The sequence below is a fragment of the Rhipicephalus sanguineus genome, chromosome 1 (assembly GCF_013339695.2).
Source record: "Rhipicephalus sanguineus isolate Rsan-2018 chromosome 1, BIME_Rsan_1.4, whole genome shotgun sequence".
Classification (NCBI taxonomy): Eukaryota; Metazoa; Arthropoda; class Arachnida; order Ixodida; family Ixodidae; genus Rhipicephalus; species Rhipicephalus sanguineus.
This window is the reverse complement of record NC_051176.1, coordinates 211742678-211760890: the sequence shown is the minus strand read 5'-3', so window position 1 is coordinate 211760890 and position 18213 is coordinate 211742678. Positions and strand designations below refer to the sequence as shown.

The 18213-nt window shown below is 42.7% G+C and overlaps 1 protein-coding gene across 2 annotated transcripts in view; it reads left to right on the top strand.

Moving 5' to 3' along the window:
* The window catches only part of LOC119406819 (vesicle-associated membrane protein-associated protein B), a 58695-nt gene extending 45897 nt beyond the window's left edge, over positions 1–12798 (top strand). For both annotated transcript variants that reach the window (XM_037673562.2, XM_037673556.2), the window contains 2 exons: positions 10914–11012; positions 11165–12798. In XM_037673562.2, the coding sequence (XP_037529490.1) occupies positions 10914–11012; positions 11165–11374 (309 nt within the window). In that variant the 3' untranslated portion in view covers positions 11375–12798. The remainder of the gene's footprint in view (positions 1–10913; positions 11013–11164) is intronic.
* The last annotated feature ends 5415 nt before the right edge of the window (positions 12799–18213 follow it).

The following is an 18213-nucleotide window of genomic DNA, read 5'->3' as shown; positions in this document are numbered from 1 at the left end:
CTCAGGATTATCTGGCACTATATTTTATTTTTAAAGAATCAAATGTAACGTTAACGTACCCCATTTCAGTGTTCGAAGTGTAACTGGAACGTGTTCATTTCACATTAAAGTAACTTGTAATGGGAACTTGTTCCACGATTAGGAAGGAACAAGGAACGAGCTTTCGTTCCTGTTTCAGTGGAATGTGTACAACACTGAACGTTACATCACTATGTAGGTGAGAGGACTAGTCAGGTGCCAGAAAGGGGCACGAGAATTGGCAAGGGGACAAAAAGCTACATCCGTTTGTCAGCGTGCGCCTTGAGCACTTCCTTCTCTTTTCTTCGAACATAAGGCTTACTTTCAGTGGGCATGTGGTGGTGGCCGCGGTTACTTTGCGGCTCACGATGCTGAAATCAACCTATGGCCATGGACTTTGGGTTTAGGGCGCGGTCATTTGGGTTTATGGCATCATTTGTCAAGAGAAGAGGGAACGATTTCTAGCTGACTTTGAGAATTAATTGTAATTTCCAGGCTGCATGCTGTGCTATGTCTGGCTCACCGTGTTCTCAGGAGCCTCGACTACCGATCGGCAGCATTTTTCTGGCCATACTGAAAAAATGTTGCAGGACCCCTTTAAGTGGTATGGTAGGATAAATGGGTCATCTTTGGTTTCAGCATTATACCTTAAAGGGCCCCTAAACCACCCAGAGGTCGAAATTTAGTTGTCGTGTAACAGTTGTGCACGAGTCTACAACGAACACGTAGCCATGAGAATTTTTCGAAACGGTGCCCTAATAGTGGAGTTACACATGTTTGATGATCAAAACGCTGCCATCGTTCGTTTCACTCTTTCCTTCGCTATCCTCCACTCGTCTGCTGGTCTCCTCTCCCAAAGCCGCTTTGCCCTCCTCGCCGAGTGCCCCTTCCAATCTCGTGACGTACTGTCATCGCTGACGCGCTCTTCGAAACAGCGGGCACTTCCGGTTGCCGCGACTCCGTGAACTCCGTGCTTCTCGGCTAACCCCTGTTGTTGCCGTGCCGGCTCGTGCTCGTATGAATTGTGCTGGTATGGACCCTGTGTTGCGCGCACACTTCAAAGGATCTCCAACATGATGGACCCGTACGGTGACGTGTCGCGTCTTATCGTTTTTCCAGTCGGCGCTATTGCAGTCGAGCACTGATGCGTGAAAGCCATCACAAAACACTGTCGGATTCAGTCCGCACAGCTTATCAGACCACGAGGCGTGACTGTGCTGGTACGCTAGCGATTTGGCAGTTACGTTACTGGCCGCAGTTGCTGATTCGCAAGCGCGCACACACGGGCAACACGACGAAGGAACTGCAAGGAGCACGGGCAGCTGCTTGCAGACTAACCGGAAGTCGTAGGTTCTTGTTCAACCAATCGCAGCATCGCCTGCATACCGCATCACAGATTCAGCTCGCTGACGTCACAAACGACACTAGGCAGACCGGCAGGGCCCAGAGAGGAGAAGAAATTGTTTCTTGGAATTTGTGGCGCGCCCGTGGCTTGTAGCGCTGCCACGTGTGGCATCGTTGATCGTGACGTCATTCTGTACACGATGCACGTGTTTACTTGAAACGTTTGAAAAAATATCTGAGGTAGTTTAGGGGCCCTGTAACTGTTCTACGTGTTGAAATTTCGTATGTTGAATAAGAATGCTTTTGACCTTCTTTTTGTGTAATTTTTTTACTGCAGCCTTTTACCTTTTTTGTATTTGAGAACCAAATTTCAGGCTGGAGTGTAAAAGTGAATGTACCTTTTCTCAAAAAGAAAAATAGTTTGACAGTTAAATTTTGCAAACTAATTCCACGTGATAGTGGCTTTAATCTGTACAAATAAAATGGTTTCCTACATTATTCTCATGAGAAAAAATATTGCTCTAACTTGTCACATACTGTGAGATACTTTTGTTACCCCCCTCCTCTCCCACTCAGAATTATAGCTAGAGTTAGTTTTTCAAAGTTTTACCTTCAGACTGTGTGCAAGGGGTTTCAGCATAATCTGAGAAAATTTTAGCATAATCTCTCTATAGTTCTCCAGAAAACATACATCAAAGTTCAACAATTTTCAAAAAGTGATCATGAGAAAAAGTTTTATGTTTTAAAAAAATTGCGTAGCTTGCACTGGAGGTGCAATGTTAAGAGACAGTGGATCCTATGGGCATCTAGGTAGTCTTGGCTGTTGCTGTTTCGCCAAGTTTTGCAAATTTTCCCTTTCTACCTTCCTCTGTTTCTTTTTCTCTCTGTTTTTTGTATATGTATTTTTTTCCGTTTCTCTCTCCATTTCTTTCTCTCTCTTGGTCTTTCTATCTTTATCTTCCCTTTCCTTCTTTTGCTCTCTATTTCTTTCTGCCTTTTTTTCTATTTCTCTTTCTATGCTATGCCTTAGTCTTCCCTCCTCCTTACCCTCACACTGTCCTCGCACTCGGTGACCTTTCCCACTCTCTTGCTAAACTATACTATACAAGGCTATGTTATGCTCTGCTAGCATGCCTGGATAGCAGAGTGGTCAAGACACTCTCCTTCGGATCGTTGGTACGCGGGTTCAAATCTCTCCTCACGAAGAAATTTTTTCTCCTAAAATTTCTTTCTCTATCTTTAGTTCTCTTTTTTTTTCTCTCTCTCTCTACTCGTTGACTCACCCATCAGTTATTGCATCCTGCGTCGGAGAAATTGGCACATGTGTTCTGGGAGCGAAGCAAAAGATGAAGACGAAGTGCATGCCGGTTCATGATGATGATGGTTTTCTGTTTGCGACAGACAGATTACAGCCGGCTTAAACAGTTCCGCTGTTAAAACATGCGCTGAAAGTGCTCACGGGACTGCGCTACAAGAGCGTCCCTGGTGCAAAAATATGCAATCACAAATTATCAAAATGGCAGAAATTGAATACAGGCGAACCCACTTATAACAGTATTCAAGTGCCACAACAATTCTATTATTAAAGGGACACTAAAGACAGATAACAATTTCTCAGAGTGAAAGCTCAATGTAGGACAATGTCTAAAATGGCAATATTATCAACAGCAGTGCCCTATTTACCGAGAAATTAAGCTAAATGTATCACACGATGTGCGCCACGAGTGGGACATTTTGAAAATGATGCCGATGACGTCAGAGCATCAGACTACAATTAATCACTAGTAATCAAACTAGCTGCAATTAAAAGTGAACCTTCTGTGTATCAAGAGACATAATAAAGTGCTGTTCTTTCGTTTCTTTAATTCATGGGAAAAAAAAAGACCTCTTTGGCGTTGCCATGGGGAACGGCGCGCGTGGTTCAAAGGTTCCGTTTTCACCGAACTGCGCTTCGCCTGGCGCCCTGCTTCGCTCACGCGGTCGCGTCTCAGTGGTAGTTTCGGTATCGCGTACTGCCGCATGTGTTTTGCACGCGCGTGAAAGTCGCTCTGACAGAAAGTTCGACAAAATGCCGCATGCATGTGATGTTGCCGGATGCCCGAATGGTGCCCGCCGCCAGTGCACGCTGCCGCGATGTAAAAACAGTGACGTCGGAAAGACCGCTTTTTAGGCGGGTGATTTGAAGTGCGCTAACGCGACGCGGACCTCTAAAACATGATTTTATTTCAAAATAAGCACTTCCTTGGCACAAAAGTAGCACTACGAGGTTTCTGGACCGCTATTTCAACAATCGATGTCGACTTAATATTTGCCTTTAGTGTCCCTTTAAAACCGATAATTGTTTTAAACGGGTTGTATGAAAAGAAAAATAATAAGGGGATGGCAGACTGTTGAGAGAAACTATAATATTGGATGGGATATGCGAAAGCACACTGGTAATAAGGACGACAAAAAAAATGGTCAACTGCAGATTTTTCGGACGTGCTTGAAAATTTGGATGCCTTTGCGGCACTGCCACAACCATCCTAGGGTCGATGTATAAGAACACCTGAAATTTCGGACGCCGAAACTCTTCAGAGCCTGATTTTTTAACTTTTTGCTCAAATTGCAGGTCTGAAACTACATTAGTTGAAGCCACCACCGCTGCCGCGTGATCATCTTGCAGGGTCAAACCAGTGCTTTTGTGAGTCGATCCGTTTGCGGCCGTAGCAGATTCCAAGAGTCAGCTTTTAGCAATGTGAAAGCGCTCTGTGGCGAAGCATGCCAAGAATTCCAAGGGGTTACTGACACAGCGCAAATGCAGTGATGCCTTTACAGATAAGCACCGGTGGGCGGGAATGCAGCGGCTCGAATATCTGTATTTGTTCTTTCTTTCTATGGACTTTGCATTCCATTACCTTTCAGCACCACACTTCATTGTTTTAACCGGTAATGCGGCATGGGGGCATTGTAGCAAATGGTTTATTTCAACAGAAAACACACAGTAGTTGACAGTGCAGCAGCTTTTCATTGTTATAATCAATGTACTGTTCAAAACCAGTATTGTTATAAGTGGGTTCGACTGTATCGTTCATCAGTCTAGCCATATTCAATATAAAAAAAATACATGCAGAAACAATGATAGTAAACAATATGTAAACAAACCCTTGCGTTTGTATAGAGGCGTGGTTTCTGGCGCCGCCATTTTTAAATGGCTTTGAGTGCTCCTGCATGCTCTTCACTGCACGATATTGCTCCGCACAGCATGTATTATTTTTTAGTGGTGAAATTAAAAATCAGTCTTTTGCTTGATTTACCCTAACATACCCCCTTATATGTAAACCTCAAATGTGATGTATTTCACTGTGTGCAAAGCAGATATACTTTTTCCTCAGTAGGTCAGCAGACTTTTGCATCAGCAGACTTTTGCACATAAAATGCAAAAACACCCATGTACTTAGTTAGGTGCATGTTAAAGAACCCCAGGTGGTCAAAATTAGTCCAGAGTCCCCTAGCATGCCTCATATCGTAGTTTTGACATGTAAAGCACCAGAATACTGCATTAAAAAAAGATTATTTTGGTTAGTATATACTGATTTGAACTTGAGGTGGTTGGCTGCACTTGCACAAAAAATTTTTAAATGAAAAGCCAGGATTAAAATAACTTTTCCCGAACTGAGCACGTGTTATTTAACTTACTTAGCTATATAAAGTGCACAAAAATGTTTTTGGGCAGGTACTTTTTTGTCGTAAAATGTGCTAAAAGTGCTAGTCATTTCAGCAATGATGAATAACAAATGAATTACTCACTTGAGTAAAGCTTTGGCATATTTGTAGCTAAGTGTGGGATCTTTGAAATGAACTAGGATAAATGTAATGAAATAAATAATTCGGAAGTGATGTGTAAAGGACTATGCAAAGTGAGAAAAATTGCCCATTGGATAAATCATTTTTCTAAATGAGCTGCGAATTCAAAAAGACTGTGGGAAGTTTCATTTCAATATACGCGTTCAAAAAAAAAAAAGAAGTTGTCATTGTTTGCGTAACATGAGGTGAAGTAGAATCTTGTTTTGAGAAAATGTAAACAAATGCTTTAAACCAGGTAAAAGATTTTGAAAACGCCATATAGAGGCCTAAATTTCACCAGGTGCAGTGTTGCTGCACCTGCATGAACTTTCTGAGTGATGTGACAGCTGCGCCAATTGCGCGAAACTGCTCCAAAAGTCAAATCCTGCTACATTTTCGCTGCGTCAAAGCTGTGCCAAACACGGTGTTTTCATATTTCGAAAACAAAACAGAGTCGAAGCGTCCACGCTTGAGTCCTAAAATAGTGAGCAACATCTCTCCCTCTGTTCTCCCAGGCACACATTACGCTACAGTGGCTGTAACCACGCGTAGATCAAGGGAAACGTGCACTCTTGTGCAGTGCTGGTTGGACTACATATCTGTGCAAGATGTGACGAACAGGCAGTTGTGCCGTTCCAAGAATAGAGTCGTGCGACTGGGAAGTAAAGTCGCATTCGCCTAAATTTGCAAATATTGAAATGTTAATGTACGCAGACTTGCATTGTCGACAAAACGAACGCAAAAAAGGCGCTGTATAGTCGCCGGCTCTTTTCAGAGTGCGTCTGTTATGTGCTGGACTTCCCCATGGAACGGCAACAGAAGTTCTTCTGCATGCTTTCGATTTCCCAGGCGCGACGTCGAAAGCAGTGGTGACCACCAACCAGCACTCGAGTGTTGCACGTGCACGCCCTCGTTTTCGTTGACTATGCGAGTCGCCTCTTTCAGAATGTAAGCAACCACTGCAATGCATTTCTTTGACTCGGCACCAAGCTGCTCATCAATGGGCCCCTGCAGATCAGGTGGTTAGCTCTTATTAAGCCTTGCTTCTCTGAGTCGCATTATAACTGGTTTTTCATCTCTGGGGCTGCGCAGTAAGCTGTATGCGTATACATGGAGTTCCATTGGAGGATAAGCGGGAGTAAGAAAAGAGCACATTATAGCCGGTCCTGCACTATGAGCAGTTACGTTGCAAGGGGTCTGTGTTGTAATGCTGCTGAGCTCCGCTTTATTTAGCTGTTTTAGTCATCACAAATTCAATTTTTCCACTCAGCAATGAGCCTTTAGCTGCTCCACAAACTTTTTTCCTGCTATAAATAGCGCTTTTGGCTGCTCCAGAGTCCCTTTTTCCTGCTCCAAAATGGCTTGAGCCAATCACATAACTGCTTTTCCCTACTGGTGCATTGCCTACAGCAGTTGAGCATTATTCTCATTAGCATGCACTGCCTTTTTCGATGTATCTAACATATGCTCGAACACAATCCGCACATATGACCATCAAAGGATATCATACCTCTCAATGAGAGCACTCCTCTAGCTTCAGTGATGTATCATTCAAAGCATGCTAGAATATAAAACTCAGAAGAAATCGTATCAGTGCAAGCACCCCTGTTCCCTTGGAGTGTAGAATCTGGTACGAGAATTCATAAGCTTTTGTGATGTCGCCAAGCTTCTTAGCACTCAGCCACATGGTCGTGTATCGATTCTCGGCAAATTTCGTTTCCGTTGTCTTGTCTGTGCTCTGACTTTGCCTTTTTAAACAGGATGCTGTCTAAATGGTCTATATGTTGTACCCTAGCTGCGTCAGCACCTGAAGTTGTGGAATGAAGCCCAACAACCAAGGAAAATTACAAAAGTTCTTCGAGCATTGGACGTCCCCCTTGTGGCCATTGCTAGAGACTGTAAAATAATCATAAATGAGTAACTGAGTACAAGGATGCCCACTAATGTTACAATCAACATAAAATAAAAAAGGTACATTGAATAGTATTCATTTATCAGAAAAAGCACCTATTTTCAGAACAAATGCAATGTGGTTTCGGTTTCACACTTCAAAGCTATGGGATTGGCAAAAGTGCTGCAACTCCCAAACTACTGATGATAGAGAGATAATTCCTTTTGCATCATGTTTTTGGATGTTTGGGCATACATAAAAAGCAAAACAAATTTGTCTGATGTAAGAATTGGCTTTTGACTGTCTCCTGCTACCTTAAAGGAACAGTGTGGTGAGAACATGACTATCACTTGGGTGCTATGATGCAGCAAACAGACTGTTTTTGGTTACAACCCCATTTGTTAAATAGGGGATGTTTTAGAATTTCTAAAAATTTGCAACATGCAGTGCACATCTGAGGTTCAGGTATAATATCTGGGGTTCAACGTCCCAAAACCATGATATGATTATGAGGGACGCCGTAGTGGAGGGCTCCGGAAATTTCGACCACCTGGAGTTTTTTAACGTGCACCTAAATCCAAGTACATGGGCCTCAAACATTCTCACCTCCATCGAAAATGTAGCCACCGCGGCCGGGATTTGATCCTGCGACCTTTGGGTCAGCAGTCGAGCACCATAACCACTTAGACCACCGTGGTGGGGCGCACATCTATAAGCTGTATTGCTAGATGTGGTGGACATTACTTTCACTAAAAATCAAAATGCATATAATTCACAAAACTACCTCACTAATAACTTTTTAACTAATTATTTTAGGCCACTTTGCAATTTACTAGCAAAAGCCAGTGATTTCAAGAAGCACTTCTACTTGGGACGAATTTCAAAATTTGCAAGTTTTCAGATAGGCGGTACATGTACGTTGTCGTTTCAAGTTTTAAAAGTTTTTTATAGAGTACATTGAAACTAAAAAAAAAATATGAAGACATCTTGTTGCGAACTTTGAAAATGCGCATCTCAAAACTGGTGTCATTCTCATGGTTGGTTCCTGGCAAATATGAAATCCCTAGCTAAACTTTTTTTTTAATTGCAAGATATACTCTAAAGTAATTAGTTTTAAAGTAACTGCTAAACTACTAGCCGTATATTCGTTCTTGCTTTTCATGCAAATACTGTCTGCCTCTGAGTGTAATTGAGCTAAAATAAAATTGTAGTACATGCCCAGTTTCAGCGACTTACATTAAAGGAACCCTCACACCAAAATTTAAACCCCGATATGTTTGTGTTTGATTGTCCTATGTACGTGGGCACTTCTGACCTATTATTAGCGGCAACCGTTGCCTTTAGGATGTTTTAATTTGGTTTTAAATTAAGCATGAGTACTCATCTGAGTTGGCAGCACCTTGCAATATTGCCATTAGTATGATGCAGATATGGGACCACTTGTGACATTGCAGACAAGCTTACAGGGCACACGCAATACCACAACTGGCACCGGAGGGTGCTATTAGTCTTCGTCCCCCTCGCTCTGTTGTCAGGCTGCTCTCAAGGTGGTTCTGGCTGCTTATGCCAATGGCATTTTAAGTCATTTTAAGTACTGTAGTGAGGAATGCACCTCTTCTCCCCTCTCCTTCCCTCGAGGGAGCACACTCTTAGGAGGGTACTTGTTTGGGCTAGTTGCTATCTATTCATTGCTATTTTAGTGTGCACCACTTAGAGGATGAGGACTGTGTGTCTGTGCAGTCCTGTCCTCGTCCTCTAAGTGGTGCTCAATAACTTAGCAATGAAACATGCTGTTGACAGTAAAGTGGGTGCTCGGCAGATGTGCGTGTTGCGTAATGTTTCATTGTAGGCCGAAATTTCGGCAGGAGAATATGCAACACCACCTAGACTAGCTCAAGGCCTTTCCATGCCCGTCGTGACATCGCGGTACTTACCCACACAGCTCGCTTCGCGGCTTTGCATGCTGCCAACAGTCCCCTCTATTTACCACTTCTCTTTAATAAAAAAATCGCTACACCACGCACACTTCACTTCTTTTTTAATGTATGCTTTGCGCATGACAGCTTTTTTTTTTTCTGGGTGTCGTACTGCACTGCATAATTTTTCACTTTGCAAAAATTGTTCAACAGTATGTTCGTCGCTGCATTCCCTACTAAGCGCATCACAGTTTCGGACAGATGGGGAAAATTGTGGGCACAGCATCTTCCCTCAGGCGAACTCTGTCACTTATAACGTCTAGTCTTCTTCCTGTAGTCTCATCGCAGTGGGTCAACGTGGTGACGAAGTCACTTGTATGGACGTGAAGCTCGCATACCTATATTTTGAACAAAACATAAATAAAATGTCAGTGTAAAAGTGATAGTATTCTGAAAATTACCACGAATCGACTCACTGCGGCTTTACTGCAGTGAAATAAAAATATTAACTCAACAGCTTGTCTGTGCAGTGAATGACATTGACGTTTCTATAGAATCTTACCTAAAAATTGTTCACCAAGTTGTTCCCGTGTACTATTGATAAATCTTAATACTATCATCTAAGCAGGAAGCACGTGTGATGTACTACGTGAGGCAAAGCCATGAACATATGCATTGCCTGTTTGTAATTGTTACTTATGTTTACTTACCTTCAAATGGACGCTTGGAATGAAATCCTTCATTGGAATTGCTCGCAGCCACTTGTCCTTCTGGTCAACATCCCTCGGAAATGAAAACACATGAACCTTTGTTCCACGGTCATAATTTCCTTTACAGCGGAGGATGTGGCAGCGACCCGTGTCGCTGGAAGCGCACGACCACGTGTGGCTCAAGGAATGTCACACGAGGAACGTTTCACAGTGGCTCAGTTCACGATACACGAATACATCACTAGCACAAAGGCACAATCACGTAGTATCACTCGCCAACAAATCAACAGCCTAAATGAAAATTCAGAAAAAAACGCTCACAAGAAATCAAAAACATGCGCACCATGTGCAACTTCGCGACGAGAAAATGTCCTGCCGAACTGGCCGAGCACACAAAATGAAAGGGGCAAAACGCAGGTGCGGCAGAAGATGTTCTGCTGAGCAGGACAGCTAGTGTGACGTAGCACGCTGTTGTGGAGAGGGTTGAAAGGCCTTAAGCTAGTCTAGGTAGGTGGTGTTGGAATATGCCTGGAGCGTCACACCCTAACTAGTACCGAAGCACCCGCATCGTTTCTTTCTTTGCCGCACGTGGCGCCCCAATTCAAAAAAGTATCATTTCAGCATCACAAATGCTTGGGCGTGCGTGTTCTTAAGGCAGTTGGGTGCTAGTTTTTTTTTTATTTTAGGCAGACATTTTGAAGGGATGCCAAAATTAGTCATAGTTAATGATGCTAGCATTAATGGCACAATATTTTAGAGCATTTCTGATTCAATTTCGGAATTACCAGGCACAAAGCTACAAATTAAAATATAAAAGACGCACACAAGAATTTGGCTGTCTGGGGTCCTTCAAGTAGGTTGATAGAGTATTTATTTCATAAACATTTATTCGGACAGTAGGAAGTACAGTTGTGGCTGGCTTAATATCATTGGCTATGGCATTCCACTGGTTGCATTTTAAAGAGCTTTATAAATTCAAAATTGGTCTAGAGCTCTCTCCCCTGGAGCACAGCTGTCACACGGTGACAATCATAGTGATGCACTGTGGGTGTGGGCAGTTCTGTGGTGAGATACCAGCCAAGTCATTTTCTAGTCTTTTATGTACACGGTGGACACAAATTTAACTGTTTTGTGTGCTTCTGTTTACAAATCACAAAAGATGTGCTTACCAACACATGTAGCAATGTCTGATGAGTAACACTTTTCCAGGCTAGCAATTTGGAGGCAGACCTGAAAAAAGCAACTGAGGAGTGTCGGCGACTGCGTGAGGAAGTAGCCAATCTACGCCAGGAAAATGCTGCTCTAAAGGTATTGATATATGATGTACATGCCATTTTGGCCAGCTTTGCAGAACTATTCTTCATATACAGCATATTCAAACTGAAATTGTTTTTCTGCTGTTGTTACATTTAGTATGTTTAGGGCACAGATGTTAACATAATGTATGGTTGATGTTCTAGGAGGATGGCCTGAGGCAGCGGATGCTCCAAACTGCTGCCACGTCGGAGACTGTGACCTCCCATGCAGCTCCCGAGACCACGTCGCAGATGACGCACCGTACCAAGGAGATGTCAATGGCTCATTCTTCGGGCATGTCTCCCCTGATGTTGACGCTCTTTGCATCTTTCATGGTGGTCATAGGAGTGCTGGTTGGAAAGTGGCTCTTTTGATCACCCCCTTCAGCAGCAAGACAAGGCCTATCCCTGTGTGGCACTCTCCCTGCCCTCACTCTCTACGACCATCCTTTCCTCTGCCCATCTCTTCTGCTGGTGGCATTTCTTAACACAGATCTTCAGTTGAGTGTGCAGACTGGTGCCTGCAGGCAGTTTTTCCTTGTGGGCACCCCTCCATGCAGCTTGTCACCCAGGGTTTTTTTTTTTTTTCTACCGCCTTTTTTTTTTTCTATTTGTGAATGTTATTTGTGCGCAGGCTAAGAGGCTTTCTTGTAGTCTGCCTCAGCTCTTAAGTATGGCCTTTAAAATTAGATTGCTTCTTCCGAGCCGAAACAGTGGCATCACGCATTAAATTTCTGATATTGATAGTCTGTTTTGCACATTTAGCTGATGTTAACATTATGGTAGTCTCCCAGCAGCTCTGCCTTGTATTTTATGAGCATTTGTGTATGTTTGAGTGCCTGTGTGTTTGTGTGCATGTGAGTATGTATGTGCAGCACTCGGGGCATGAGCTTCATTCCCAGAGGCTGGAGGGTGCCCAGAAGGTCATCACTGCTCCATTTTAAGACTGAGTGATCTGGCAACATTGCTTGTTAAAAGTGCAACAAGTGCCCCCTGTGGTCGCTATTGCCTGAGCAGATGCAGATGGGAGGACCGGGGGCATCTTTTTTTCTTCCCTCTCTCCTCCTGCGCTTTCCTGGATTCTAAGAAAGGACAGTAGAGAATGGAGAACATTGTCAAAGGGTGGCCACAACACGTGTCTAGGGGCTAACTTCTGCAAACCCTCCCTCTTCTCAACGCTGTTTCTTTATTGCACTAGAAGCAGACGGTGTTCAAGGAAAAAAATGTGAAATAAATTTTTCTCCATTAATGCACTTTTGGGGCTACCTTTGTTTCTTTGGTTTTGTGTGTATAAGTTAACTAGTGTAGCATCTGGAACGAGCACAGCCTATTCAGGGACAATGTGTAGTGCAAGCCTTACCAGAGCTGTAGTCCTTGGAAGACTGCTTCAGTACTGTGTAACTTTGTCTGCTTTCTCACATTAATGGGGGAACATCTGTGAGGCTGCACGCTGGCTTTTTTCAGGTTGCATGATGGCTGTTTGGTCATGCCAGCCTTGTTTTATGATGATCTTGATAATGGACAAGTCATTTGCCTTTAAATCGCATAGCACTGCATTAGACAGTGATGTATTGCCTTAGCTGGGTTTTTTTTTTTCCTCCCTTTTTGCACAGTTAGAAAGTCAATAATGCTGAGGCACATTGAAGAAAGCATAGTTTCTGAAGTTTGGGGCTTTGCTGGGCAGCATTATACCCTACTTAGACTTGTTTGTGTCCTTCTACTGCAAGCCACATTGCCCAACCTTAGGGAAAAACGTGTGAATTTAAACAAAGCTGAATAAAAGTGGTTGAACTTGAAAAGTTGCTTGATCTTTTTCCAGAGTGTAACAGCATTGTGATGTGGTTTCAGAGAGATAATTCTGCATAATTTTAAAATCCTGAGACTGTTTGAGCAGCTGTTTCTGATGTCAATGTGTAATATGTATTTCAGCTTTTTCTGGGTGTGCAGCTCGATACCAGCTAGCTTTACAGATATTCTATGAAGTTGCAGTTCGTGAAGAGGGGTTACGATTAATGGGTGCAAAATACAAGACTATATCCTGGATGAGTAATAATACTCGTAAGTATAAGTGTCTAGCTCTATCAAGTTAACAATTTTAAGAATCTAATTTATATGTACAGTTAAAACTTGATCTAATGAAATTTCCATTCCCTGGCAGGTACCCATAGAGTTCAGTGTTACAATTATCTCGAATTAACTAGCTTGGCACAAAACCTGATTTAATGAAGGCTTTCTGGAAATAAATTAAACACCAGAAGTGTATTTCTAATTTTGGCACAGCTGGGTTTTTCTTCGAGCGTGTGCTCTAACTATATTGCATTCAAATGTCTAGCCGCCCTTGTCACGACCCTAATTTTATTTTGAAGAGTCTATTCACCGAGCTCATGCACAGAGCAAAGGACTCGACTGTCGGCAGCGCTCTTATATACCCAGTGGTGCTAGGGGGGGGCAATGGTTTTTCCATGTGAATGCTCCCACGGGAACAATATGGTGGTTACTTTACTTATTTGATGGTTTATGCGATGGGTGGCACTGATCGTCCCTTCGAAACTTTCTTGCATGTCGGTCTGCTTGCACAATCAGAGTTCGTTCTCCCCACCTTTGTATATTGGAAGCCCGTCATAGCTTGATATGACCATCTACCTAGTCTGCATCACCCGGACATGGGAGGTTCCACATTTGGGCTGCCAATCGCAGGCTTTTCACATGCGCAGGTGTTGGGTTAGCAGCAAAGGCATTGCTGTGGTAGCTTGTGGGTTGTCTCTGCATTTGCAATTTTAGATTTGTAAGGACCGAAGAATCGAGTTTCCCAATTTTGCGAACTTCCCGATTTAAGGCAGTATGGCAGGGTAAATCGAGCAAAGAATAATACATTGCAAGGTGTAACACTATGCCGTGGCGAGCACGTAGGAGCACTCGATGTCGTTGAAAAATGGTGCCAAAAACTGTACCTCCTGATGGATGCAAGGGCTTGTTTACAAAAGCGTTGAAGATTGGGCGAGTTGGTTCGTCGTACTTGAACTGGTATAGCGCATTACGGGGAAAGAAGAACCGGCCGAGCAGACAGACACAAGAGGACAGAGCGCTCTGTGCTCTTTGTGTCGGTCTGCTCAGCCAGTTCTTTCCCCGTAATGCGCTATAACACTACTTGGTCACATGTTGTTTTCCATCATAATTTTGGTGTTCATGTACTTTTTTTACAATAAGTATGGCTAAATATTCATATACTCTTCTGTTTTTCAGAAGTTCACCAGAAATTTTCCCACCAAAGGTGCTTTTCTAGCATAGTCATTGGTTTTTATTTTGAGCTCTTCTGGTGCATGTTTTTAAACATAAAATGTCATTTTTTCTCAACATCGCTTTTTTCAAAAATTTCGAACCTAGATGTACCTTTTTTTTTTAAGACTATCTGCAACTAGCTGAAGCTGTCCGAGATTATACTGAATTTCCTTCCAAATAGTCTGAATCCAAAACTTTGAAAAAATGTTCGAGTTATAATTCAGAAAAAAAAAAAAAGACCAATTGGAAAGTCTCTTTTGTGGTATGTAATAAGTCAGGGCAATGTTTTTTTTTTTTCTGGTGAGATAATTGGAGGAGGCCATTCTTTTTGGTAGGGGTCAAAGCTAGTATTGAAAATCAGTTCTGCGGAATCCCGCAAGGTGGCAGAAGGGTTAAGAAAGGGGAAATAGACAACCACCCATTTGTAGCACAAAGCCACAAGGAAATCCATATGGATTTCTCAGAAATAAAGCTTCTTAGTCGCCGAAAAATTCGTCCTGGTCCGGGGATCGAACCCGGGACCGACGCCTATCCGGGGCGGTCGCTCTACCAATTGAGCTAACCAGGAAGCTAGCAATTGACAGCGCGAGGGCGAATTCGACAACTCGAAGCAACTAGACACATATTGAAAATCAGTTCTGGGGAATCCTGCAAGGTGGCAGAAGGGTTAAGAAAGGGGAAAAGGACAACCAGTCATTTGTAGCACGAAGCCACAAGGAAATGCATACGGATTTCTCAGAAATAAAGCTTCTTAGTCGCCGAAAAATTCGCGACCGCCCCGGATAGGCGTTGGTCCCGGGTTCGATCCCCGGACCAGGACGAATTTTTCGGCGACTAAGAAGCTTTATTTCTGAGAAGTCCGTATGGATTTCCTTGTGGCTTCGTGCTACAAATGGGTGGCTGTCCATTTCCCCTTTCTTAACCCTTCCGCCACCTTGCGGGATTCCGCAGAACTGATTTTCAATATGCGTCTAGTTGCTTCGAGTTGTCGATGAATTCGCCCTCGCGCTGTCAATTGCTAGCTTCCTGGTTAAGAGCGACCGCCCCAGATAGGCGTTAGTCCCGGGTTCGATCCCCGGACCAGGACGAATTTTTCGGCGACTGAGAAGCTTTATTTCTGAGAAATCCGTATGGATTTCCTTGTGGCTTTGTGCTACAAATCGGTGGTTGTCTATTTCCCCTTTCTTAACCCTTCCGCCACCTTGCGGGATTCCGCAGAACTGATTTTCAATATGCGTCTAGTTGCTTCGAGTTGTCGACGAATTCGCTCTCGCACTGTCAATTGCTAGCTTCCTGGTTAGCTCAATTGGTAGAGCGACCGCCCCGGATAGGCGTTTGTCCCGGGTTCGATCCCCGGACCAGGACGAATTTTTCGGCGACTAAGAAGCTTTATTTCTGAGAAATCCGTGTGGATTTCCTTGTGGCTTTGTGCTACAAATGGGTGGTTGTCTATTTCCCCTTTCTCAAAGCTAGTATGTGGCATTAGTGTGCAAAATTTCTGGATGAAGGTGTTGTGGAGAAAAAGTATGTTCAATATTACATCGCAGCCTTAAGTTTGGTTTTCAAAGAAAGAAAGGCTGCTGGAAAAAATTTGCACCTTGTGAAGGCCAAAAGCATTCTTAACACAAAATTTTACATTGTGGAACAGCTGCTGATATATAAAGCTAAAACAAAGATGACCCATTTGCCCTACGATACCTCCTTAAAGAAATTATTTGACCATGGACGTGACTTTGTTAAATCGAGTTTCAAAGTCTATTAAAAAACGCACACATCTGGACTTTATCTTGTGCTGGCACATCATTTTATTGGTGCACTGCAGGGCTGGGCAGAGTATTCGCAGTCGTATTGTAATAGGGGTACAAGATACTAAGACAATACCATTATATAGACAATACCGCCAATTGGGGTCGATCTGGTGGCGTAGCAGAACCCATCACTTTCAGCACAATTGACTAACCAGCTCTTCACATGGGCAAACAGCAACGTTGGAGACCTCGTATCCCTTTGGGTGTCGAGCAGCACAGTTGAGCAAGCGGCTTTCACTGAAGGCACATGGAAGTTTCACTTCGAGCCCATTTCAGCGTACACTGCTCTCACAGGAATGACTTGTTCAGCAAAAGAACTGATAGAAGCGTTGAGGTAGTCTGGAATCATATAGGATTCCAATCTTGATGGCACAAACATGAGCACCAAATGCTTGCCGTGAAAATTTTATCTTATACAATTATAGTTCTCTCAAGCATGCTACATAACAGTACTCTAGCTGTACTTGTTCCCAGATGCTTATATTTGGGATTGTCACATCTGTTCGCTTTATTGAATATTTTAGGTATGTTTATACATTTTCCTGTGTATACTAGTTGTGCAGATGGCCTTGTAGCACAATGTGTCAACAATACCGAAGGCTGTTCTCCGGAGTCTTGTATTTGTCATTTAGCCCTCCAAGCATGTTCGCATTGTAATGTGAATTAAGCACTTGTAACCCTGACATCAAGGCAACAAAACTTTCGAGGCCACACCACAACAACGTGCCGCAACATGCCACAACCTGTGGTGAGTCACAGCTGCAAGAGCGACCACATGCTGTGGCAGCAAAGCGCCAAGAAGAAATGGCCAGGTGCATTTGCAGGGCCACCTTCAATATTCTTTTCCTCAAAAAAAAAAAAAAAAATGGTCAGACTTTCTTCAGTGCTTACCAATGAAGCATTCTATCAAGTGCCACATAAAAAATATTTTTACTTGAACTGCATAAGTACAATAGGGCAAAAAATGCAATAAATCACGTGTTTTCTCTTGTTTCCCCAAATTTTTGCAAGATTTGAAGCACATTTTGCCCATAAATATTTTTATATAGAAATTCAATTTCCTTGGAATTATACAAATACTTAGATTAGCCAGGAAGTGTGCAAGTTTGTTTATTTAAAAAATTGTGAACTTTGAAAATTCCCTTTATTTTTAAGAATATGTAGCAGGCAGTGGGGGACAAACATTTTGAAATTCCTGTAATAGGACATTTAAGCAGAATGTCTACAGCAACACAAGCAACCTAAAAATATAAATTTTAAATAAGCTTTTATATTACACACAGTTTAATAAAAGTGAGCCAAATTTTATAGGGTACCAGGAGGCTGAAAAATTTTTTTCTCCTGAAATTGCTAGTCATAATGCTCCATGTGGTACGATAAAAAGCCACATATTTTATCAGCAAAATCTGCGACGGCAGAGTGCCACGTCTGGGACACTGCATGGAATGACCTACATATGCTATTAGCATATGCCCGACTTTTCTTAGGTTCAACTCAATTATCACTATAAAACTGATAATTAAGTTTACTAATTATTATCATTGCCACACAGTGTCTGCCTTTCAAAGTAGTGTTTTTTGTTATTAGAAAAATTTGCATAAATGTGTGGTTTTTGAGATAAAACTAACTGCCACCACTTGCTTCATAGCCTCAGTGACTTGGGCCATAACTTTATCTTGTACCTTAACATGCACAATACATTGTATGATGAATATAAAATACAGATATACTAATACACCTACTGCTGCGTGTATCACAACACAGATACAAATAGTGTCTGCTCAGCCCTGGTGCGCTGCATGAATGCCTTCAAGTTTGAAATCAGGTTCGCATTGGGTACCTCATGTATTGACCAATAAGCAGATGGTGCTACATGTTTCATGATGCCACAAAATGCTGAAGTTACATAATGGAACTTCTTATGCTGTGAAAAAATTAACAGGCAATGAAATGTGCCCAGTAAAGCCCAGAACTAATCTTTGGTTTTTGAAAAAGCCATACCTATGTCTGTAACAAAATCAACATCTGTGAAGGAAATGGTTGCTTCTTTTCTTAACGCCAAAGGTCGTGCTGAATATCTAGCGCTGGATGCAAAAGAAAGTGGCAGGAAAGGCATACACCAAAGAA